At 52.9% G+C, this 23,864-nt stretch overlaps 3 protein-coding genes across 24 annotated transcripts in view; 1 reads left to right on the top strand and 2 right to left on the bottom strand.

Moving 5' to 3' along the window:
* Cdhr4 (cadherin related family member 4) overlaps positions 1-5,904 on the bottom strand; it is a 35,017-nt gene extending 29,113 nt beyond the window's left edge. For 4 of the 18 annotated variants that reach the window (XM_076575505.1, XM_076575506.1, XM_076575503.1 and 1 more), the window contains exons 1-12: positions 5,313-5,702; positions 5,059-5,221; positions 4,890-4,981; positions 3,228-3,338; positions 2,541-2,644; positions 2,216-2,352; positions 1,817-2,000; positions 1,562-1,715; positions 1,264-1,357; positions 621-824; positions 401-540; positions 17-167 (exon numbers count right to left, since the gene is read on the bottom strand). In XM_076575505.1, coding sequence (XP_076431620.1) covers positions 17-167; positions 401-540; positions 621-824; positions 1,264-1,357; positions 1,562-1,715; positions 1,817-2,000; positions 2,216-2,352; positions 2,541-2,644; positions 3,228-3,338; positions 4,890-4,981; positions 5,059-5,221; positions 5,313-5,618 — 1,840 coding nt within the window. In that variant the 5' untranslated portion in view covers positions 5,619-5,702. The other 14 variants (XM_076575500.1, XM_076575501.1, XM_076575502.1 and 11 more) reach the window with 10 other exon arrangements.
* Positions 5,905-11,605: 5,701 nt separating this feature from the next.
* Inka1 (inka box actin regulator 1) lies at positions 11,606-13,311 on the top strand. Its single transcript, XM_006978338.4, has 2 exons — positions 11,606-11,838; positions 12,469-13,311. Exons 1-2 carry the CDS (start codon positions 11,788-11,790, stop codon positions 13,267-13,269), a joined length of 852 nt encoding a protein of 283 aa, XP_006978400.1. The 5' UTR covers positions 11,606-11,787; the 3' UTR covers positions 13,270-13,311.
* A 153-nt stretch (positions 13,312-13,464) lies between these two features.
* On the bottom strand, positions 13,465-21,860 carry Uba7 (ubiquitin like modifier activating enzyme 7). 5 transcript variants are annotated; one of them, XM_042281629.2, is made up of 24 exons: positions 21,696-21,860; positions 21,440-21,608; positions 21,221-21,355; positions 21,020-21,126; positions 20,619-20,709; positions 20,380-20,515; positions 20,190-20,287; positions 19,943-20,089; positions 19,313-19,483; positions 19,013-19,120; positions 18,795-18,875; positions 18,560-18,715; positions 18,319-18,484; positions 18,035-18,240; positions 17,881-17,945; positions 17,625-17,799; positions 17,479-17,568; positions 17,103-17,274; positions 16,602-16,684; positions 16,222-16,314; positions 15,937-16,128; positions 14,335-14,427; positions 14,161-14,261; positions 13,465-13,699 (listed from the first exon to the last, which is right to left on the bottom strand). In XM_042281629.2, the coding sequence occupies exons 1-24, from the start codon at positions 21,722-21,724 to the stop codon at positions 13,537-13,539; spliced, it is 3,027 nt and encodes a 1,008-aa protein (XP_042137563.2). In that variant the 5' UTR covers positions 21,725-21,860; the 3' UTR covers positions 13,465-13,536. The 5 variants fall into 5 exon arrangements, with proteins under 5 accessions (XP_042137563.2, XP_006978401.3, XP_042137564.2 ...); XM_006978339.4 differs by having other exon boundaries at positions 17,479-17,553; XM_042281630.2 differs by having other exon boundaries at positions 20,190-20,284.
* Positions 21,861-23,864: the final 2,004 nt, after the last annotated feature.

The following is a 23,864-nucleotide window of genomic DNA, read 5'->3' as shown; positions in this document are numbered from 1 at the left end:
CCCCACATAGTCACACCTCCCACGATGCTGTAGGTGAATGCCGAGCGCTGTGGCTCCCGAGGGATCCAGCATGACACCTTGGTCACCTCCATGCTACGACCCAAGGGAGTATAGGTGGTGAGTTCCTGAAATGGAGGCTCACACTCGGGGGCATGGTCATTCACATCCTGGAGAAAGGCCACCGTGTGAGGAGTGGCTACAGTCCATCCTCACACTCCCAGGCTAGCCCTTCGTCTTCCTTTGAAAACACTGGACCTAGGTGGCATCACCCCAACAGGCGGTGATGTTTTCCACAGTGAGCCCCTCCCCTCGACCAGCCCATATAAGAAACACACATCTGCAGAGAAAAGCAAAAGGCCAGAGGGAAGTTTGTCTTTCCCAGGCCCCGGAGGTCAATTACCTCAACCTCAATGGTTACAGTACATGAACCTGAGCGGTGGCGGTTGAGGTCCCAGTCTTGGCTGTGATCGATCAGGAGAATAGTGATCTTGTACCACCTTTGCTGCTCATAGTCCAAAGGCCCCAGGAGGTGAATCTCTCCTAGAAGGGATGGTCACAGCCTTAGCCTGCAGAGTCTACTCTGGCCCCATCCCTCCCTCCCAGCCCTGGGGGTTAAGTACCACTGAGACGATCCACAGCAAAGGTGGAGGGTCCACCAGAGATGTAGTACTCAAGGCTGTTATGAGGGTAATCCGCATCCGTGCCCACCACGGAGCCCAGCAGAGTGTGGGGCCCTGCATCCTCCCGAACCCGGAACGTGCGTGGGACACAGGCTGGGGAGAACTCATTGACGGGTGTTACCATCACCAGAACTGGAACCTCAGCTGGGGACCATTTTGGCAGTTAAGGAGCTGTCCTGAGGTACCCAGACCTGCCCTAGGATTCTTTTGCTGTTTTGTTTTTTCAAGACAGGGTTTCTCTGTGCAGCTTTGGTGGCTGTCCTGGAACTCACTTTGTAGACCTGGCTGGCCTCAAACTCAGAGATCCTCCTGCCTCTGTCTCCTGAGTGCTGAGACTAAAGGTATGTGCCACCACCACCCAGCCTGCCCTAGGGTTCTTAATAAGTAAACATGGCCCTATATTGGAGAGAGGGTTTTCTGGGGAATGGTAGGGGGAATCTTAAGAGAGGCATCCTAGTGATCTTAAACTGAGACAACCCTGACCTAGTTTTTGAGGGAAGAAAGCTGTCTATTTCAGGGGGATGGAAAGGAGTGGACAAAATAGGCCTGTCCTGAATGTTCAGGCCTAAGTATGGTCACTCACTGGTCATCTGGGGCTGTCCATCATCCAAGACCAAGATGGACGCTGCATGCTGGAAGCAAGCCCCAGGAGTGTCACAATCCAATGTAGTATTCACCTGGCCAAGGGGACAGAGAGTAAGATGAAGCCAGGATCTGGAAGAACTTGAGGCCTGCCACAGTGCCTCAAACCAGGGTATCCACGTATATCCTACCTTGACCCAGTTTTCCAGACTCCCATCCCACCTCCGTGGTCTCAGTGCCAATAAACCGCGGCCCACCCACCTCGTCTGCATGGGAGTTTAGGAGCGGGTGTTGGGCACCTCAAGGACTCGGTCACGAAGACGGAGGCTGGCGGAGTCGGGAGGGTTGTAGAACTGAAGCTGGAAGTCGAGGGGAGCGCCAGCAGAGTCTGGATCAACGCAAGTGAGCTTGCTCAGCACCGTGCCCACAGGGGTAGTCTCTGGGACCTGAGTCCTGGGAGTGGAGGGCAGGAGGCAAGACAGGAAGGAGTCTGGACCAATGGTGAGCCAGGGCATCTCACCCAACAAGCCGGGGCATGGCTTCAGGGTACTCACACCAGTAGCGCGGGATGGCAGCGTGGAGGCCACTGGTTGACTGCTCGCACGTTAACCGTGAGATCGAACTCGGCACTGGCCCAGGGCCGGAGCCTCTCAAAGGCCCTCACCTGCAGCTTCGTGACCGCTGCACCCTGAGCGCGAGCCAAATCCAGGGGCGCGGTGGTCCTCACTACCCCGTCAGCTGGAGGGTGTAAGAAACAAAGCTCCGCCCCGCCCCAGCTCAGTCCGGCTCTCCACCAACTGCCCCAAGGCGGGCAGATAGATGGTCCTGACCACTTCCACCTCCTCCTCTAAGGGCGAGGCTCTCAACCCAATCTTTCTGGTAGGAGTTACCTCTGTGCCCCGACCCTTTCCCCACTACAGACATCCCAGGACCCACCCTCCTCCTCCCCTCACCTTGTCCAATGGAGTAGAGTGGGCTGGGCAATGGGGAGATGATTTCATAGAGTAAGTTGGATCCTCGAGCCTGGACCTGAATCACCTTGCTCCCAGGGACCAGATCCTCTGGGATGGTGATACTCTGGGCCTTCTGCCTGAACAACAACAACAACAAAAAGCAAACCTTTTTCCTGCTTATTACAGCAGGGTCCCCAGGCCCCTCCTAGGGCTCCCCTCCTATGGGAACTAGAATGCTCCAGCAGCCCTGCAGCCTACCCCAACTGTTTCCCAGGGGATAGATGCAGAATCCTCCCGTGTGTGTCCCAGGGTAGGGGAGCCTTACGGGAAGGAGACTTGGCTGGAGGGCGCAGGCAAAACCTTCACTGTCAGCATCCCTTTGCAGCTTTGGCCTTTTCCTAAAGACACTAAAATCTGCAGCTGGAAGCTCTGTCAGTGCATATATGACAGGAAAGAAGCCATGTTATGTGTCCACTGCTGTGTCCATGCCTAGTCCTCTCTTCAAACAGGCAGTCCTCAAGACCGCCACAAGGAAACCTGTGACTTACCACGCTGCTGACAAGTTATCCCTTTGAACCCTATAACTCTGGGCCACCAATTCTTCTGAGTCAAAGTGTGAATTAGGTTAGAGTTGCCGAGAGCCAGTTACTAAGAGGTGGAAGTGTGTTTGTTTTTGTGGTGCTGGGGATGGGACCCAGGGAATTGCAGAAAAGACCATTTTAAAGAGGGGACTTCCTTCTTGCTAGCCACTTGACCCAAAGTTTTCTCTTCAAGTTTGATTGCCACACCACACTCTACATTGGAGGACCTGTGAGGCCCCAGAACACAGGCCTGCCCTCTTTCTGGACCTCCAGACCTCAGTCTGGAAGAAAGCCAGACTGAGAGGGCAGTCAGCAGGGGGCAGCAAGTGGGCTGAGACAAGCATTTTAGTCAAAGCAGGCAAGGCCAACTGTTCAGGAGGTGGCGGTCCTGCCCAATCCATAGCTAGCCCCAGGTCCGAAGCCGTGCTTACCTTGAGAGCCTGACCGCTGAGGCCCTGGGATGGTGCCCGCAGCAATCCCTGCTCATCAATGGAGAAAGGCCCGGGGAAGAGTGGAGGGTCTTGGGCACTGGTAATGTTCATCTAACAGAACAGAGATATTAGTGGTCCGCTACAGACCCCAGGGCCCCAAGTACCCCTGTCAACATCCTTCAGTAACCCAGCAGGCGGCTGCTTCTAACTGGCGGTTGGTTCTGGATCCTGCCCCTGGCTGTTACCCCAGCCTAGGCCTTCTGCCTTCCATGTGACCCCTGGGTCTGAGCCTCAGAACTTTCTGATAGAACAAACAAATGCCCTTCAGGATTTTTTTGTTTTGTTTTGTTTTTCAAGACAGGGTTTCTCTGTGTAGCTTTGAGCCTTTCCTGGATCTCACTCTGTAGACCAGGCTGGCCTCGAACTCACAAAGATCTGCCTGGCTCTGCCTCCTGAGTGCTGGGATTAAAGGTGTGCGCCACCACCGCCCAGCCAGAATTTTTTTAAAAAACTCTTTTAGACAGGATCTATGTAACCCTGGCTGTCTCAAAAACAAACAAGCAAACAACACTAACAAAGACCTGTGAGTTGTGTACCAGGCTTTTTCTTTGGGGCCACCAATCAGCTCCCAAATCATGACACAGAGACTTATTATTAGTGTTGAATGCTCAGCCTAGCTTAGACAGGTTTCTGGCTCTTTCTTTTCACTTAAATTAACCTGTTTTCTCTTTATTTACCCTTTGCCCCAGGGCTTATTACCTTACTTTTGTATGTCTTACTTTCACTGTTTGTCTGCCTGGCTTCTTGTGTCAGGACTGTCCTTCATCCTCTTCTTCTCTCTCAAGCATAGATGTCTCCTATTTATTTTCTCTCTCTGCCAGCCCCACCTAGCCTTTCTCCTGCCTAGTCATTGGTTCAGCTCTTCACTGAACCATTTCAGGTACCTTAGGCGGGCAAGGTGAAACAGATGCAACACATCTTTGCCCAGTTAAAATATCCCACAACAGAGTTAGCTGGCTCACGCCTTTGCTGCCAGCCTGAACAGCCTGAGTTTGATCCTGGGATCCCACGTGGTGGAAGGAGAGAACCAACACCCAGAAGTTGTCCTCCAAACTCCATGTGCATGCCTCAGCATGTATGTGCTCATGCACACCCATGTGCATAAACTCACAATAAAAAAAAAAAAGTGGTGGAGGGGAAGCCGGGCGGTGGTGGCGCACGCCTTTAATCCCAGCACTCGGGAGACAGAGCCAGGTGGATCTCTGTGAGTTCAAGGCCAGCCTGGTCTACAGAGCAAGATCCAGGACAGGCACCAAAAATACACAGAGAAACCCTGTCTCGAAAAACCAAAAGAAAAAAAAAGCAGGGGGGGGGACCTCACACAGTTCTTTCTAGAGTTACAAAAAGTGACTTAAAAAAAGAAAAGAAAAGGTCATGTAGAACTCAGAATACATAGAACTCCGAAAATTTGGTCCCTGTGGGAAACTGCCCTCATCGATGGGAAGGTAGGCAGCTCTTAGCGGCCCTCTCCAAGAACATGAATCATGCAGAGGTTTATCTATCTACCTCAGGGTCTTTGCAGGCTATGCCTGGCCAGCAGGAACTGAGATTACTCTCCCCGTGACCCCCTCCCACATGCTCCGCCCTGTGTTCTGAGCTCACCTGGGCTCTCTGGACTCCTAGGCCTGGCAGCAACAGCGTGTACAGCAAGGCCCCAGGCGTGACTGTCTCTGGCACGTAGATGAATTCTCCAGCTGTCCAGAGAAGTCAGGGGGGCTCTGTAGAGGCCAGGCCTTGCCTCTCCCAACCTGCCACCCCTACCTAGCCTTACCTGGGCTGGCAAATGGACCAGCACACCGGAAACGACCAGGGTCCCTCTGCACATGAACAAAGAGTGGTCCCGAGACCACGAAATTGCCACATTTGTACTGCAGCTGAAGTTCATAGTGGTTTACTGCGAGAGCATCCAGCCGAGCAGAGCTGCTCAAGGTCACCTGGTGTAGGGTGGCAACAATATGCAGGGCCTGAGCTTTCTGTCACTTCCGTCTTGGGTCCCCACGATCCCTAGTTGTACCATGCCCTTACCTTTCCCACATAGACCCCCTTGTGCAGGCCGTGCAGGCTGTGCAGGCTGGGCTTGTTGAAGAAGCCGGTGGGTGGTCTCACACTGAGTAACTCCAGGGTGGGCATGTAGGAGGAGCAGTTGAAAGAAAAAGACTGAAGGGTAGTGCCAGGGCCTTGGCTCTCAGAGAGATCTATGGACCAGGGCAAGCTGTGGAGGACTAGAAGAAAGCCACATACAGAAACATAGCAATGCCTTTTTTTCTTCAGGGCCTCACCACAGCTGGAGGCCAAGCAGCCGAAGTCCTTCATGCCTCCCACATCTGACATTTTACAGGTAGAGAGAGAGAGAACATGGTCGAAGAAACAGCCAAGATAAGGAACAAGGGTCGGGGTCCCTCGGCCTCTGCCTCCACGTTAGCTTACCTAAAGGTCAGAAATTCACTGGAAAGCTGGAGTCCCCCGCCCCCACCCCTACCTGCTCCTCACCAGAGATAAATAAAGCAAAAAGAATCGCCAGGAGCCTGAACAGCACCATGGTAGCCTGAAGAAATGGCAGAGGGAGCTGTTTGTCAGGCCAACTCTGTTGCCAGGTTAGTTGCTTAGACGTAGCTTAACGTAGCTGGCTGGCGGGCGGGCTTCCCAGAATGTAGCTCCTCCCACCCCGCAGACAGAGCTTTGGACCCCTGGCAGGCTCCAGGAGGGGCTGGCAAATCCCTTCTTCCGCTGTTCCCAGTGAATTCTTCCATTCATTACCCCAACCCTAAGGGGATACGAGGGGAGGAGGCTCAAGCTACAGATGGCGAAACTGGTCACATTGTCCTTGGAGACAGAGCCAGCACAGTGCCCAGGAAAATTAGCCCCAAGACCAGCCACCCCACAGAGTCTACATTCCAGCTGCCTCCTCCACCATTCGAACATGATCTGCCTATAAAACCTAAGCCCAGCCACCAAGGAAATCTCTCAGAAATTGTCTACATTCAACAATCGAAAGAATTCTTTGTAGATGAAATAAAAGTAGCGGTTATGGCCAGGCATGATGGGATAGGCCTTTAAAACCCCAGCACTCAGAGGGCAGAGGCAAGCAGAGCTCTGTGAGTTCGAGGTCAGCCTGGTCTACGGAATGAGTTCCAGGACAGCCAAGGCTACACAAAGAAACCTTGTCTCAAGGGGGAAAAATAGTAATGGTTACATGTGGGGATATCAAGCGGAGGGTACAAAGACCACTTCTGAGAGGGACTGAAGATGTGCTAGGTATTCATCTGGGAGGCAACTGCACAAATCTCTGTAGTCTAAGACTTCCTGAGCCAGTAGCTTTGAGATTTGTCAGTTTATTATCTTTTTTATTTAAAAAAAAAAAATCTCTTTGAGACAAGGTCTCTCTATGCAGTCCGGAGTGGCCTCATTCATTATCCTCTCGCTCTCCCGCCTCTTGGGCAGGAATTCCAGGGCTGCACCAACATACTTATCATTTTTTCAACTTTTCTTCACTTGCTCTCTCTAGCTGTTTATCACTCTTTTGTCTATCCACAAGAGTTAGGCTCCTCCCTCTCTCTCCCCACAAAACTGTCCTTGGCAGGGACCTTAATGACCAGTCGTTTTCTTTTGCCAATTTAATTTTTAACATTTTATTTCTTTATTTTCTATGTGAGTGTTTGCCTGCGTACATTGTGTGCATCTTATGCATGCCTTGGGCCCAAGGGGCTAGAAGAGGGTGTCAGATACCCTGGAATCAGAGTTATATATGGTTCCTGAGAATCAAACCCAGGTCCTCTAAAAGAGCAGCAAATGTTCTTGAGGACTGAGCTATCTCTCCAATCTCGTTATTTTGTTAATTTTAATTATTATTGGTAAATTTTAATTATTATTGGTATTTGTGAGTGTATGTGTGTGTGGTGTGTGGGGTGTATGTATGTGAATGTGGGTGGTATGTGTATGTGAATGTGTGTGATGTGGGTGGTGTGTGTATGTGAATGTGTGTGATATGGGTGGTGTGTGTGTGTGTGAATGTGTGTGGTGTGTGTGGTGTGTGAATGTGGACAAATATCATAGCACTTACTTGGAGGTCAGAGAACAACTTTTCAGAAGTCAGCTCTCTCTTACTGTGGGATCCAGGGATTGGATTTGGGGTCTTAGGTTTTTTTATACAATGAGTTATCTCAACAGCCTTATTTTGAGACAGGGTTTCATTATGTTGTCCAGACTACTCCTGCCTCTGCCTCCCATGTGGAGAAGACTACAGGCACACTCTCAAGCCAGCAGTTTGTTCTCTTGTGTGTAAGTGGAGGGGAATGTTTGGATTGGTACACATGTGGGGGCCAGAGGTCAGCCTCCGCTATCATTGCTCAGGAGCGGTTCACCTTGGTTCGTTCTGTTGCTTGCCACAGAATCTCTCATTGGCCTGGAGACCATCAACTAGGCTAGGTCACCTGCCAATAAGTCTCAGCGATCAGCCTGTCGCGACTTCTCACACTGGGATTACAAGCCATTGCTGCCACACTTGGCTTTTTCACATGGGTCCTGAGGAGCCTCAGGTCTTCATCCTTGTACGGCAAGCACTTCACTGAACTGTTTCCCCAACCCCAGACATCTATCCTTTGTCCTTACTCCTCCACAGTGCTGGATGCTTGCTCCCTTGGGCTCTAAACACCCGTGCGCTTTCAGATTCTCTCACTCTCTAAGATGGTCAGGCTTCTCTGCAGCTTCTTCTTCAGCTTCCCTGCCTCCGTCCAACGAAAGATCCCAGGGCCTGAACACTGCTCACTGCCCCCTCCTTCACACCCATCACCTCCTGCAAGGCCATGGCCTAAAACACCACCCACTGGCTTTACCTCCCAGTTCAATCCTCCAGTGTTTATCTCTCCTGGAACTCCACAGTCATACACCTACCAGCTGATCCTGCCTCTCCTCAAGGCTCACATCTTCACAATGATCATTTGCTTTTCTCCTAATCTTTCAGACTTAAAAAAAAAAAAGATTTAATTTTTTATTTTTCAAGACAAGTTGCACCAGACTTTTTCTTTTGGGCCACCAATCATCTCCCAAATTATGATATAAAGACTTATTATTAATTGTGAATGCTCAGTCTTAGCTCTTATTTTAATGTTTCTCTTTATCTACATTTTGCTTTTTACCTTTCTTTCTTTCTGTGTATCTACTCCACAGGCTTCCTGGCTTCTGGCCCAGCACATATTCCTCTCTTTCTCCTTCATTCTCTTCTCTTTCAAGCCTAGATCTCTCCTCCTATTTATTCTCTCTGGCAGCCAGCCCCGCCTATCCCTCTCCTGCCTAGCTATTGGCTGATCACCTTTTTATTAGACCAATCAGGTATCTTAGGCAGGCAAGGTGAAACAAATGTGACACGCTTTCACACAGTTAAAGTAATATTCCATAACATTAACAAATGTAATAATCTTTGCCTAGTTAAAGAAATATTCCACAAGTCTCTTTTTCTTTTCTTTTTTAAAAAATGTATGTGTGTATCTATCTATCTGGGTGTTTTGCCTGCATGTATTTCTGTGAAGCATGTTTGTGTAGTGCCTGCAGAATCCACCAGAAGAAGGCATCAGATCCCCTGGAACTAGAGCTATAGACAGTTGTGAGCTGTCTCACAAATGGGGGTCCTCTACAAGCACAGCCAGTGCTCTTAACTGCTGAGTCATCTCTCCGGCCTCTCTTTCCAGTTTTTACTAGATTGAAAAAAAAAAACTTTATTGATCTAGTTACATGTGTGTACATTATACAACCGAAACTTTCTGCTTTCAGAGCTGTCCTTTTACCTGCCTGTCCCTTCCAGGGATGTTTTTCCAACTGTAGGCCAGATCACAGATGAGGGCCCCTTCACAGATGAGGGCCCCTTCACAGAAGAGGGCCCCTTCACAGATGAGGGCCCCTCCATTTGTTACATAGCCCTTTAAAAACCAAAACAAAATTCAAAAATAAGAAAGACTTCCCCAAGTATTTAGCAGCAACTGCTATAGCCGACCATAGCTTCACATTCCCCTTTTCAGTTATCAGATTATCCCTTTTTTTTTTTTTTTTTTTTTTTTTTTTTGGTTTTTCAAGACAGGGTTTCTCTGTGTAGCTTTGCGCCTTTCCTGGGACTCACTTGGTAGTCCAGGCTGGCCTTGAACTCACAGAGATCCGCCTGGCTCTGCCTCCCAAGTGCTGGGATTAAAGGCGTGCGCCACCACCGCCCGGCAGATTATCCCATTTTTACATAGAGAGTTCAGGACTGCTCGAGCCTGGCCCACGTGCCTACAGCAGACTATGTGGCTGTGACGTCTGTCAGCTTCAGTATACTCTTCCGTTTTTGTGACCGTCAAGACCAGCAAAGCAAGATTTGATGGGGGAAAGGAACAAGAAGATTCTACTGGATGTTTTTAATGCAGTTTCATCCAGCCAGCTGTTCAGACTGGAACTTGGAATCCACATCTCATGTTTTGCTTTCCCTGACTGCATCTATGTATCAATCAGGCTAGATTTCAGCTCCAAAACATACTTTATAACAGCAGTTCTCAACATGTGGGGCATGACCCTGTTGGGGGACCCATGTCAGATATTTACATTACAATTCATAACAGTAGCAAAATTACAGTTATGGCCAGGTGTGGTGACACACACCTTTAAATCCCAGCACTGGAGAAGCAGAGGCAGGCAGATCCCTGAGTTCGGGGCCAACCTGGTCTTCATAGTGAGTTCTAGGCTATACAGGGAAACCTTGTCTTGGAAAACAAAATGAAACAAAAATTACAGTTATAAAGTAGCAACAAAATAATTTTATGGTTGGGGGTCACCACAACATGAGGAACTGTATGTATTAAAGGGTCACAGCATTAGCAAGGTTAAGAACCACTGCTCTAAAATGATGCTTCTGTTTACTCTCTGGGCCCAGAACTAGGCTTCCATACACATACCCTTGCCTGGGATAAGGGGTAGAACCTCGGCTCTGATTACAGAGTCATTCTCCCGAAACAACTGTATCTCACAGGAACCAGCACTGGTCATTCCCTGAAAAAAGTTCCATGCTCCTCATGGCACCAAAAATAAAACCCAGAGTTTCCCATAAGGCTGCTGAAAGCTTGGTTTTGATGACTTCTTCCCACCCGTCACACACATCTGTGTCTTCCTTAGCTCGGTCTACCTAGCTCCTGTTCCTTGATGTCCTTTATATTGGCAGACCCTTTCGTCTAAAATGCTCCTCCCCAGTGGACTTAAAAGAATTGAATCCAGTTGCATAACGATGTCAGCCACATCTGTTGTTGTTGTTTTTCGAGACAGGGTTTCTCGGGGTAACAATGCTGACTGACCTGGAACTCACAGAGATCTGCCCGCCTATGCCTCTCGAGTGCTGAGATTAAAGGCCTGTGGCACCACCTCCCGGCTCAGCCACGTCTTTTAAAGACTCCCATCTCTCAACTGAACTTATTGCCCTCATGCTCCTATATTTTCCATCTGCTGATAGGTCCAGTCTGTCTCATTAGGCTCCACCTTTGATTATGGAATAGTCTTAGGGGAAAGGCTCTGAATATTCTGGCCAAAGAGCAGTTTTTTTTTTTTTTTTTTTTTTTGGTTTTTCGAGACAGGGTTTCTCTGTGTAGCTTTGCGCCTTTCCTGGAACTCACTTGGTAGCCCAGGCTGGCCTCGAACTCACAGAGATCCGCCTGCCTCTGCCTCCCGAGTGCTGGGATTAAAGGCGTGTGCCACCACCGCCCGGCCAAAGAGCAGTTTTTCTTTTCCATTTCCGCACGAAACCCATTGGCTGATGGTTCTGGGAAGTGGAGCTGTAGACCATAGCCCCGCGATGCCCGCTAGAGGGCGGTCTAGCCTACCTCGGCTCAGACCGGGCAAGAGGGATGCCGGAGGGGCTTAGCCGTGGCCCTTCCCTTACTGCCTGCCTTAAGGCTCTTCGCGGAGTAGTCACCGCACGGAATCCCAGTCCTATCATTATCAAGGATTGCCAAGGCCAGCCTTGACAGACCCCGAGTGGGCCACATCTGGTCAGATCAGACGATCGGGCGCAGTGCCCACACGTGGGCGTCGCTTCGGGGCCCCAGTACTAGAGACCGCTATTTCCCCAGGGAACAAATTGAAAAGCTGAGACCACTGGACGAACGCGCGGGGGCGGGAGGAGGTCGTGTCTGTCCTGCGTCACGCAGGGTCAGCTAAACCTTTGGAGACACCAGGGGGTCCTGAGCTGCCCTAGTGTCTCCCGAGGTGCTACAGCCCGGCTCCTTGGCAGTGCGGAGCTGGAGGGCGGGGCTCAGAAGGGTAGGACATCTTCAGCCCGCCCCGCCTCCATTGGCTGGGGCGCGGGAGGCGGGGCGGGGCGCGGCTGCCAGATGTTGGGGCGGCAGCGGCGGGAGCTACCGAGAGCGAGGAGCCTGGAAGTAAGGCGAGGGTGAGGACGCCGCTGGCGGGCCGACCTGGCCCACTCTGCGCTGCTTCCGCGGGTGATCGAGCCGGACGACCTGGAGAGGGCTACCGCACCAGCGCTAACATGCACAGCGCTCGGCTTGACAGCTTCCTGAGCCAGCTCCGCTGGGAACTGGTGAGGCTTTGGGGTGGGTGTGGTTGTGAGGATGTGTGTGGGGTGCGTGGCTGCCGCCTGGCTGGAACAACAAGCGGGTACGGAGTGGGCTCCGGGTGCCCATCCGAGCCAGGATGGGGGCAGGGCAGCGCGGTGCAGATGGCCCAGATGGCCCGCTTCGGGTTTCTGACGGTTGGGAGCTGTTCTGGGCATCAGGTAACAGGCGCCCAGCTGGCCCTGCCGGCGGCGGGGGACGATAGTCGATAGTCGGCAGAGAAGTTTCTTTGGGGGACTGGCAGGGAGCGCCAAGGGCCTAAAGAAGTGCTGTGCTACTGTGGACATCCCCTACCATGGGCTGGCCTGTACCTCCTTCCTCTACCCTGCCTGCCTGCCTGCCCTGGTGGCGCGTGCTGACTTGCCCGGCCCTGCGTGCTGCAGCCTGCAGGACAGCCACCAGCTCGGGCGGATGGGAGCCACATGAGCCTCGAGTGCCAGTGCCTCCATGTGGGCCCTGTGCTTACAGTTCCGCCTTGCTGCCCAGAGGCTTTTCCAAGCAAGTCCTTGGGAACCCTCCGTTCAGGGCTGGCTTGGTCAGACACTAAGGGGCGATAAGAAATCCCTCTCTGACTTCTGCTCTCTCTTTCCCTTCAGTTGTGTGGTCGGGACACAGGCTCACCTCCAGTGCCTGGCCCATTGCAACCGAAACCCAAAACCGATCCAAGTGTACAGCCCAACCGCCACTTCAGGGCCTCAGATGCTCTGGAAGAGGACTCCGTCTGCTGTGTGGAAGAGGAGGAGGAAGAGGAAGCCTTGGGAGCTGAAGACAGGGGTGTACCCTTGGGGTGTCCTAGGGAACATGCCCTAGACTGGGACTCTGGCTTTTCAGAGGTGTCAGGCAGTACTTGGCGAGAGGAAGAGCTGTCTGTACCCCGGCGTCACGCACCCTCAGAACGGCCACCTCAGAGCCAGCGTTTCTCAGTCAGTGACCTCCCCCTGCGCAGCAGGGCAGCTGTAAGTGGCATAACACCTGCCCACCGTCCGAGGCCCAAGTCCACTCCGGACGCTTGCCTGGAACACTGGCAGGGATTGGAAGCAGAGGACTGGACGGCAGCCCTGCTGAACAGGGGCCGTAGTAGGCAGCCCCTGGTGCTAGGGGATAACTGTTTTGCTGATTTGGTTCACAACTGGATGGAGCTGCCTGAGGCAGCCAGTGAGGGGGGTGATGGAGGTGTACCCCGAGCCCGTGCCCGACCCCCTCAGTTCCTGCTTGGCCTCTCGGAGCAGCTTCGGCGTCGGCTGGCCAGGGCTCGCCGGGCAGCTATGGCAGGAAAGCGACTGTCATGCCCACCTCGTCCAGAACCTGACCTGCCTGCGGACATCTCACGATTTGCAGCCCTCATGAACTGTCGCAGCCGACAACCTATCATCTATAATGATGTCAGCTACCTCTGACCCTGCCCTCCAGCCAGGGACAATAAAGGCCTTTTTTCTAGACTGTTGGTTCCGTACTCCTGAGGCTTCAGGAAGCATCCCCAACCCTGTGGAGCAAACCAAGACAGGCCAATCTAGAATCTTCCCTCTCCTTTCCAGGGTCCCTGTCTTGCCCATCTCACACGCCATCCATGTTCTGGAATCCATCTTCTCTACTTCCTTCAACACGCTTTTATTGTTGGAGTATCTGGCGTGAGCTCGAGATGCAGGGATTTTATATCGAGTTGGTTATGGCCGGGTGGCGGGGTGGTGGCTCCCTTGTCGCAGCTCATAATGCAGAGGTGGGAAGACAGTTTCGTCCTCCTCACCCTCACAGCTCAGCTCCAACACCAGAACCCGCTGCCCAGGCTCAGGCTCCCAGCTGGTCACTTGCCGAACCAGTTCTGTGACCCTGGTATGGGAGGGGGTTTAGGGGAGACTTGGTAGGTGAGCTGAGGCAGACCGAGGGCAACCTAGTGTGGACTAGAGGGTGCTGGTGCGCCTCAGGAGCCCCAAGCAGGAGCAGGAGCAGGAGCGGCTCACGGCAGGAAACATCTGAAACTATTTTAGGAGCAGCTGGTGGGGCAGCCAGGAGGCAGGAAGCTGTGGGTCCCTTGGGAGTAGGATGTGAAAGGGGGGCTGGGCAGTGTATGGGGAGCCAGGGGGGCTGGCCAAGCAGACAGCTACTGAAGTCCTCTTTCTCAGGCTCTTAGCCCCACCCCACCCCCCAGCCCATTTGTTGGCCCCATTTGGTGGAAGACTGCTTCAAGAAGGTGTGAGGGGCCTAGGATGGGGTGGAGGAAAAGCGGCTGTCACCCGTCCTCAACATCCAGGGACATGGTCAGGCCTGCCTGTGGTCAAGTCCTGGCTCACCTGAGGCCCAGGCGCTGAGTCTGCTTCTCAGATGACCACTGTGCAGAGTAGAGAACAGCCTGGCCATGCAGCAGCATCTTCACCTTTAGTCCGTACTCTTTCTAAAATACATACGTCAGACACTCATGGGGCCAGGCTGGGCTGGGCCTGGGGCAGAGAGGAGGCGGGGCATACCTGGATATGGGCCAGCAGTGATTCCAGGGTCCTCTCAGGCTGCCCAGCGGGCACCTTCAGGCGGCACCAACAGGTCCATTTCAGGTGATGGAACTACGGGATGGAGGTGAGGAGGAATTAGAGATTTCTCGCACAAATCTGCAACCCCTGGCCCAGTTACTAGCAGCTTTTCCTAGAGGAGGAGCTGTTCCAGAGGCAGGAAGCCGGAGCCAAGAGGTGGGGGGTGGAAGGTGGGATCTGGGCCCAGAGTCTCAGCCCCCCTCCCCACCCAGGCTGGGGCCAGCACAGGAAATGGAGCTATGGGGCCCTGTACAGGGAAACAGACATCCATCACACAGGCCAGTTGGAGGCGGTGGGGGGGGGGGGGCTGCTTCCTGAGGAAGCTGGGGCTGGGCTGCTGCAGTCTCCGATAAAACTGCTTGTTCCTCAAAGGGGAGGCTGGGAGCGGGAGGATGCAGCTCATTCTGCTCTCCAGCCCTTACATACAGGGCTTTGGACTGCTCACGGGCATGTGAAAACCAAGGACACGGCCACAATGGAACCCTACTGACCCAGAGATCCTCACAGAGACAGTCTACAGAAGCTTTTATTCTTATCCCATCTTTTTCCCAGTTGAAGAGTCCTGGTATCTATAGCTGAGGACAGATGTAGCAGACATCCAGAGTCCAGGACAAAGGGGTCCTGCCAACCCTCAGAAAACATACTGGGGTCGAGCTGAGACTAGGCTAGAGGCAAGATGGGGACTCGTACCCACCCCCATTCCATGGACAAAGGCAGTCTCTGTGCTGGTTAACAGTGGGGCACCTCACAAAAGCACTCTGTGTGCTTGCCCAGAGGGACCCTAGGCTAACTAGTGACCTCTGTCCTCTCCCCTGGTGAGGGCATTCCTTCTACCCCCTTTCCTGTCCCTCAGCCAGCTGTGGCAGAGCCTGGGCACACAGCTGGAGACAGGACCATCCTGCCGCCGTAGGAACACCCACACAACAAAGCCAACAGCACCCACGTATGTTTCCACATGCACAGCCATGAATGTTCACATTGAGGAAGAGCTTGCTCTCCCATCTGGCGCACAGATGTGTAAACTTGGTCCCTCCATGTTCACACACCAGGGCTGCCCAGACCTTGATGGACCCCTATCTGTTAGCGTAAACATGCTCTCCTAGAGGCTTGAGACCCACACTCACGGTAGCAGGCCTGGTGCCCTTTAACTTGGCTTGAGGTGGACAGAACAAGGCTCCACAGAGGGAGGCTAGACTTCCTGGGGCTGAGTCTATGCTTGCCCCTCCCTACTCCCTCCCACCAGGATATTATTGAGAAGGAGGGGGCTGTGGGGGATGTCTGGCTCCACTAATGAGTTAAAGCTGCAGCTCCCCCAGACCCTGGACTGCAGGGGGGTTGGGGGGGAATGGCTGATGGCTATTTCCTGTGTCTGACAGCTCCCAGCCTGGCTTCATAGCAGGAAGGGAGCTGGGGGGAGTCTAGAGGATTCCCCTGTCGTCTGGGGCCTGGAGAGAGCCCACAGTTAGAGAGAGGACTCTGCTTGGATGGGTAAAGGGAGAACTCAGGTCTAATGGGCACGGGGGTAGGGTATCAGGGGCTCACCGACTGGAGGGCTGGGGCGGAAGGCACTGATCGGATGAAGTAGTTTTCAGCCAGGTGCAGATAGCTTTGACGGAAGGTACTAAGGGGCCGTGGCCCACTCACCACCTTATACAGCTCCAGGCCTAATAAGCCCGCCACAACTGCTGTACTGGTGGCAACAGCTGGGATAATCTGGCCCACGGTTTGCTTGATCTGTCAAGAACAGGGCACTTAGTCAGGGCTCAAGGTTGAGGACTAAGATTTGGCTCTCACTTCCAGGCCTGAGCCCCAAAGGGGCGGAGCTACCTGAGCACGGCTGACCAGTAGGATCCCGTAGTTCTGAGCTCGCAAGTTAGACGCTGCAACCACAAAGTCCTCGTGGAAGTTGTCGTCATCCTCCTGCAGGCCCAAGTCACAGCAGTGTTAGCGCTGAGGTGGCGTCCCTGTCACGGAGGTATTGGCTCTGCGGTGGTATCCCTCCCCATGGCCAACTGGATGCCACTGACTGGTCTTTGTACGGTTTTGTGAGTGGGTAGCTACCATCTTCTCCTTTACCACACGGTGCAGATGAGGTGCATGGGGCGGGGGCCGCTCCCATGGCCTTGAGGGAAGGAAACTGGGGTTCTCGACTACCCCGTCTCCTTACCTTCCCCAGCCCAGTTCTTCACCCCCACTTGGGGTCCTACCTTCCCAAACAGCACAGGTTTCAGCGGAGGGCCCTTGCTCCAGTCTTCTAAGGATTCCTGCAGTTCCTTCAACTGCTCGGGGCCTGTCAGGGAGCAGGGCATGGGATCAGTCCTTAGCTCATTTCCTGTACTCTAGAGCCTGTGTCCCTCCGTGGTCTCTGCCTAACCTGCCATTCGCTGCCGCTTGATCAGATCAAGGACTCCCTCACTGATGGGCAATTGACTTCCTTGCAGTCCCACTCTTTGCCCCTGTGATTACCTCGTGACTCTGTCCTAACCTGGGGACCACAGCTAGGCACTCTGCAGAACATTTTTTTCTTTTCAATTCCAAAAGTCTCTCAAGAGACCTGGAATATGTTTTAGGCAGCAGAGAGAGAACCTACTGAGGGGCCACGGGATGGAGATAAACCAAGCAGCAAAGAGGCCCAGAGGGGGTTGACGAGATGGGGGGGGGGCGCGGGCATGGCAAGCCTCAAACGACTGTTTAGACCAGAATCTCACCAAGCTCAGCAGGAGTTAAAGTGTCAGCAGAGATGAGGTTGGGGTGCGCGGAATCAGGCTCTGGCAGCAGCCTCAGCAGTTCCCTGAGTGCAGTCTGGTCTCGTGAGCCAGGCAGCCCATGCATTTGTGAATACAGGTTGGCAGCAGCCAGCACGTAGAGGAAATGCATGCCCTGGAGCCAGGCAGAGAGCAGGAGCGGATTCGTGGGCACGTGGGATGGGGTTCACTGCCCTTTTGTGGACATGTTCGAATGCCTGACTGTCCCAAGTACAGACACCCACATTTGCTCAAGCGTGGCTCCCTTCCGGCATCTTAACAGAAGGTACAGGTGGCTACCTCTTCTCTAAGGGGACTCATGTCCAAGGACTGCACTCACTTGGTTGGGGTCAAATTGCAAGGGCTGTGGACACCTTTTGGATCCCGACCAGAACAGAGTTCCATCCTGAAGCACCTGAGGAAACAGAGGCTGCTGGGCTCAGTCTGGAGCCTGGCACATCAGCTGCCCAGCCACTGACTACCTACTTTATCACATGGGAGGTGTCTCAGCAGCTCTACAATGCCGTCATGGAAGCAGAGTTGCCAGTGGCCTAGAGCCCACGCCACGCAGTCTTGCCAGGTCCGTGGGCGCATTTTCAGGACACCCATCACTTGCCGCAGTAAGGTTGTCCGATCCATGGCCAACACGGAAGTGCCTGTCCTGCAGAGAAAGGAGGACGTTTGAGGCTGAACTCTGTGCCTGGAGTCCGGGACTCCCAGCTACCTCTGTGGTCGGCCTTACTCTTGGTAGCAGTTGATGGTCTCTGCAGATTGTCTGAAGAGTCCCTCAAATTCATCCCGGGCCCACTGTGGGGGAGGGGAGGGTGTTAAGGTATTAGATGAAGAACACATCTGCCGTTTGAGGACCGGAGATGGGTAGGGTGGGATACACTCACCTGCAGGATGTGCTCCACTGTGCTGGGGAAATACCGCAAGGTGCACAGAGGATAGGAAGCACCCTCCGACGCTGCAGCTGAGGCAGGACCCTTGTAGGCATCGGTCACATTCGGCACAAACACTGAAGCACTCCCCCGGGTTCCCCGTGTGCCCGCCTCCAGCAGTGGTCTCAGGTAGTGGGTGCATCGGGCAGCAACATAGTGCCCTGGCCAAAGGGGATAGGGTCTGGGGTGAGACTGCCAGTGCCTTGGGCAAGGGGCTCGGCTCTAAGTTAGGCACTCACGGGCCTCGAAGCTGTCCAAAGCAGCAACCACGCCGTCCACCCTGGAGAAGAAGTCGTCACCATAGATGTGCTCTGTGGTGGGATCCAGCGGGTAGGTACACGAGGTCACGTTTAGGTCTGGGTTTAGACGCTGGGCTGCTGTTACAGCCACCTCTGCCTTGGGCCTCTGGGAAGAGAGGAAATGGGTACATTATGAGAAAGCAACCCGAGACTCAAGGATGTAAGAGGGACTGGCACTCACCCCAATGTCCTGAGGCCTGAAGAGGAACTGCCTGCTGAGGTTGGAGCGTTCTATGTGGTCCATGTCAGCCACAGTCACGCCTCCATTAGCCCCGACTCCCAGGCCCACTAGGGCAAAACCTTTGAGCATCTCACAGCCGATGGCACCAGCTCCCACCTGCCGGCAGGAACAGTCTTATCCAGGGCACTTGGCCTGAATTTCCCCAAGACATCCCCACCATCATCCCTCAGCTCACCAAGAGATAGTGTTGGCAGCTCAGTTTCTCCTGAAAACCGGTCCCAAACACAGCAATTTGCCCATCGTATCTGCAGTTTCTCTAGGGAACACAGACGATGGCCAGTGATGGCTGGTGTCTGTGCTGTGTGTCATTCACTGAGCTCTTTAATCAGGAGTGTTTCTCAGGTTTCTCCTCTAACCCTGATTTTGAACAAGGTTTTCACTACCAGTTCTCACCAGACGACAGTCCTCAGGATTGGGAAGGAGCGCCTCATCTTCTGGAAGACATTCAAGGGCATCGAAGTACAGCCACTGGTCCAGGGGCATGAACTTCCTGGAGATTGCCTGGGGGTGGACACTTCACTCTGGGGGCTTCTGCCAACTCCTAATTCCTGATCCCCTTAGATCCCATCTGAGCGCTGTACCTGGGTTGATAAACTGCTCCAGGGCTGCTGCTTGGTATGGGTGCTCTCTGGCATATACACGGACCTGCCCACTTTCCCAGTCCCTCCCTCTGCCCACTTGTGTCTACTCTACCTTCAGGACTTCCTGGGCAGCCACGCCCCCTAGAATGGCTGCCATGGGGCTTAAGGTACCAGCACTACTCAGGGCAATTCTCCGAAGTAGAGCCTCATCCAGTGATTCTTCTTTTGTCCCTTTTAGTGGCTCCAGGCTCTGGGCCAGGCCCACCACGGCCTCCGCATCAACCTGTGGGATGGCACTCAGGCATGGCATACGTGGGCCTAGTAGTCCCAGTCTGAATTCTAACCTCCCACTCAAAGCCTTCAGGCAGGCACCCATCCACCCTATTCCACGGAAGCAGCAGACTCCTAAGTGGGAAAGCCTGGTGTTTGCTAGGCTGGGAAGCACTACCAAAGGGTGCCCAGCACCAGCCAGAGATGCGGAAGGCATCACCCATCTGAGCTCAACTTCCAACCTGCCTCTGACGGCTTAAGGATGGAGTAAGCAGGGTCTCCAGGTTGTAGGCCACGTACAGCTATGAACACAACCTCCAGTGCAAGAGAGTGGCATTCATGTCCCGTTCTTGAGTACAGAATCTACCTCTAGGGTTCAGACTTGGATCTGTAAGTGGTCACTGAGGTGAGGTCTGAAAAGTGAGGTCCAGGAAGGCAGAGGCTGTGCATTGTGCAGTGTGGGGCCACTCACGGGATCCCAGGGCTTGGGGAGCCGGCCGTGAAGTTGCTGGAACTTGTGCAGTGCATGGAAGGCCCGATGCAGGCAGTGCGCACGTTGTAGTTCCTGAGAATTCTGGACCACCACCCGGGGCTGCAGCAGAGCTATGTCCAAGGACTTCTGTGGGGGCCAGGGTTGTAGAGGTCGGAGTTGCTTAGCTCAGGACGAGGCCTGGAACACTATGCACCCCTTGATGTAACTCAGATGGACTTGCACTCACATGCCTCACAGTCTTGGGCATCTTGACTTCAGTGACAACCCCACCACGCAAGTAACGGGAGAAAGCTGTTGTGTCTCCAATCTCCAAGGACCCATCTTCTGGAAGAAATGCAGCCTAGTAAGTCAGGACCCCTAACTACAAGTAGTTTCCACATAGCATTGAGCCAGGGGTTGGAGAAAGGTTGGCTTACTCTGCACACGGACAGGCTGGGGAGAGCAACTGTTCAGTTCAACCATGCCTTCGATGCCTGAGAAAGTCACCAAGTCCCCATCATTGAAGGGATGTCTGTTGGTGTCTCCTCGCAGAGTGACAATGCCAGGCAACCCCTGGGTGAGAGATGGTTTGATTTCAGAGTGCCTATACCTGCCTTCCACGGGCCCTGGCACCTTTCTCTGGATATCAGGTAAATCTCTACATCTCAGCACCCACCTGGGAGATGTCCTGGATGGCAGCTGTCACGGGTTCTACCTCTGTAGGGTCCTCAACAATGAAGTCCTCACCAAAGTCACAGAACAACCGCCTAGGATGGTTGGCAGAAGTTACTGAGGAAGCCCATCAGTTGTGAATAATGGTGGGCACTCTAGGACAGGCCCAGAGGGGAAGGAATTCTGGGAAAGATGTGGGACTTAAGATTTGGGTGCACAGGGTGTACTAGAACAGATCTGGACACTGAGGTGTAGAAACAAGGCTGAGATTGTAGTCCAGAATTAAGAGGATCCTTGGCTAGGCTTGAGGCAGGGTGGAGAGTGATGGGGCAAGCTTGGAGCTCGGGAAGCATTGGGGGCAACTGTTGGCAGTGATATGGTGGGGTATACAGGTAGTCTCCTCACCCGACAAGGCCCCGGGTTTCAGCCACCAGAAAGTGGACTCCATGCTTGTGGCAGAAGGCTCCCACCTTCAGCTGCTCCTCTAGTTCGGAGTCAGTCAGCACCACTACCTACATGGACACCAGAATCACTGGCCACTGTCTTTGCTGTTAAGGGCAGGAGGGATGACCAGGCTGTCATGCAAACTGAGGCTGGGGTAAGTACCTGGAAAGCCAGCAGGAGGTCCTCAGTGATGTCACCTGTATGGACGGAGATCTGGACAGCTTCATTGAGCTGAGCCAAGAGCGCGTGAGAGGCCTCAGCTCTGCTCCTTCCCAAGCTCTCTTCTGAGAGGAAAAACTAAGGACAGAACAGTGTAGTTTGGTCAAAGAGATTCCCCTTTGGCCCTGCTCTGGGAGAGAGCATAGAGACCCCAAGACTCACCTGAGCAGCCAGGTCAGCCCAGCAGGTGGGATGGGGATCATGCAGGGTGAGGCTGCCTACACCCATAAGCACCAGGTTCTTGGCCACCTCAGCTCCTAGGCCCCGCAGGCCTGATAGCAAGACATTGGCTCCCCGGATCCTCTGCATAGCGGGCAGCCCCAGAACATACCTGTGGTTAAGAAGTGGGAGGGCAGGCAGCTGGAGACCAAAGGTCTGGAGGCCAGCCGACTCTGTATCCCACCACCTTGAGACTCACAGCTGCCTCGAGTATAGCTCCCCATCCATCCTCAGTCCTGGGGCCGGATAAGGTAATGCTCACAGCTGGCGTCAGTGGAGAAGAGGAGGCAGCCCACAGCCGGGCTCGGAACCAGTGCAAACAGTAACCGAAGTGCAGCTTGTTACAGTTCCCTCCCTGGCTCCTCCCTAATTTCAGGAAAACAAAAGTGAAACTAGACTGTGACTTGGCTCCAGTCCTCTGACAAATGGGGACAGATGCCAGCCCTCTACAGGCCAGTTGGGGTTTATCGCCTGGATAAGTCCCAGTACTACGAGAGGACAGTGAATCTCTGAGTCAGATGCAGAGTCGGGAGCACAGGGCGGCTACAAAGTGAAGACATACCTCCTTCTGTTTTTTCAAACTTTTGTTTTGAAGTAATTGTAGACTCAGAATAAGTTGTGAAAATGGCAAAGGGAGTTACTGTGTACTGTTCCTGTTTTTCTATCAGCATATATTAATTATTCATAATAATATGCTTCATCATGGCACTTTCATACATGTGTATAATGTATTTGATCATGCTCACCCCACTAGCCTCTCTTGTCCCCACCCCCCTTCAACTTTCATGTCTGTTTTTGCGACTTGGTGAGTTTCGTAGGATTGCTTACAGGAGGGTGGGCGAGAGGTTATTTACAGAAGCCATGGGCACCTTACCAGTGACTACAGAACTAAGGAAAATGTCTCCCCCTCCTGGAGGGGCAGGGCCTCATGAGTCCTTGCCCCTCCATGACAGAATGCTCACAGGCCCAAATGTTGTAGAAATCTTGTGCAGGTCACAGCTATTATGAGTTCAATAGTACAACAGCCACGTCATGGCCGGAAGACAGTGTTCTGCAAAGACTCCATCCTCCAGTTCTCACATTATTGCATCCTGTTTCCTATGATGCTTCCTGAGCCTTGAATGGGGCTGATATGGATGTCTCTTTTAGGGCTGAGCATTCAACAGTCAACTGCTCTCCACACTTTGACCAGGTATGAGTCTCTGCAGTATCACTGCCCACTACAAAAAGAAGCTTCTCTGGGACTGGAGAGATGGCTCAGCCATTAAGAGCACTGGCTGCTCTTCCAGAGGTCCTGAGTTCAATTCCCAGTACCCACATGGTGGCTCACAGCCATCTCTAGAAGGATCTGATGCCCTCTTCTGGCATGCAGGCATATATACAGATAGAGCACTCATATACATAAAATAAATAAATCTTTTAAAAATTTTTAAAAATTTTCAAGACAGGGTTTTTCTGTGTAGCTCTGGCTGTCCTGGAACTCACTCTGTAGATCAGGCTGGCCTCGAACTCAGAGATCTACCTGCCTCTGCCTCCTGAGTGCTAGGATTAAAGGCATATGCCACCACTGCCTGGCTAGCAAATAAATCTTAAAAAATAAAATAAAAAAGCTTCTCTAACAAAAGCTGACAGTAGCCCTGATCTATGGACATAAACACAACTATTGGAAGGCAATGACATGGGTGCATCATGTATATTTTGTTGTTCACCCATGGGAGCCTGTGACGTACCCATCCACCGGCTTTTGACCAGGTTTATAGTATCAAATATGAATTCCCTCCTGTGGAGTGAGCCTCCATTTAGTAAGAAAGTAGTTAGTTACTGCCACAACAGATTTGCTATTGTTTATTTTCTTGTGATGCTGGGGGTTGACTTTTTGCTTTTACAACAGTCTCACTGTGTAGCTCTGGTTTTGGTCTGGAACTTGCTATGCAGACCAGGCTGAAATCACAGCGATCTGCCTGGATGTTTCCTGAGTGCTGGGATTAAAGGTGTGAGCCACCACTGCCAGCCTTGATTCTTTTTTTAATGATTACAGAAAGCGCGTGGAGGTCAGAGGACCTGTGATGTCAGCTGGCTCCTTCTGCCACCTGGGTACTTGAGATTGAACTCAGGTCATCAGGCTTGGCAACAGGTGAATCACTGGGCCATCTCACTGGCCCTGTTGTTTTATTTTTTATGTGTATGAGTGTTTTGCCTGCATGTATGTGGACTACACGTATACCTGGTAGCCGTGGAAGCCATAAAAGGGTGTAGGATTCCCTGGAACTGGAGATGCAGACAGCTGTGAGCTGCCATGTGGGTGCTGGGAATTGAACCCGGGTCCTCTGGAAGAGCAACAGGTGCTCTTAACCGCTGAGCCAGCTCT

This window comes from Peromyscus maniculatus, chromosome 7, assembly GCF_049852395.1.
Source record: "Peromyscus maniculatus bairdii isolate BWxNUB_F1_BW_parent chromosome 7, HU_Pman_BW_mat_3.1, whole genome shotgun sequence".
NCBI classification, from domain to species: Eukaryota; Metazoa; Chordata; class Mammalia; order Rodentia; family Cricetidae; genus Peromyscus; species Peromyscus maniculatus.
The sequence above is the reverse complement of the archived record's forward strand: the minus strand, read 5'-3'. Positions and strand labels throughout refer to the sequence as shown.

What these genes read in the sequence shown, in the direction of transcription:
- Inka1 (XM_006978338.4), top strand. Translation starts at nt 11,788, where the DNA reads ATGCACAGCGCTCGGCTTGACAGCTTCCTGAGCCAGCTCCGCTGGGAA. An exon ending in GCCAGCTCCGCTGGGAACTG is followed by an intron (nt 11,839 to 12,468) that starts GTGAGGCTTTGG and finishes CTTTCCCTTCAG; the next exon opens with TTGTGTGGTCGGGACACAGG.
- Uba7 (XM_042281629.2), bottom strand. Translation starts at nt 21,724, where the DNA reads ATGGATGGGGAGCTATACTCGAGGCAGCT. An exon ending in TTTAACTCCTGCTGAGCTTG is followed by an intron (nt 16,685 to 17,102) that starts GTGAGATTCTGG and finishes GCTCCCTGACAG; the next exon opens with GCCCCGAGCAGTTGAAGGAA. An exon ending in CCGCCCCAGCCCTCCAGTCG is followed by an intron (nt 14,428 to 15,936) that starts GTGAGCCCCTGA and finishes TCCATCCCGTAG; the next exon opens with TTCCATCACCTGAAATGGAC.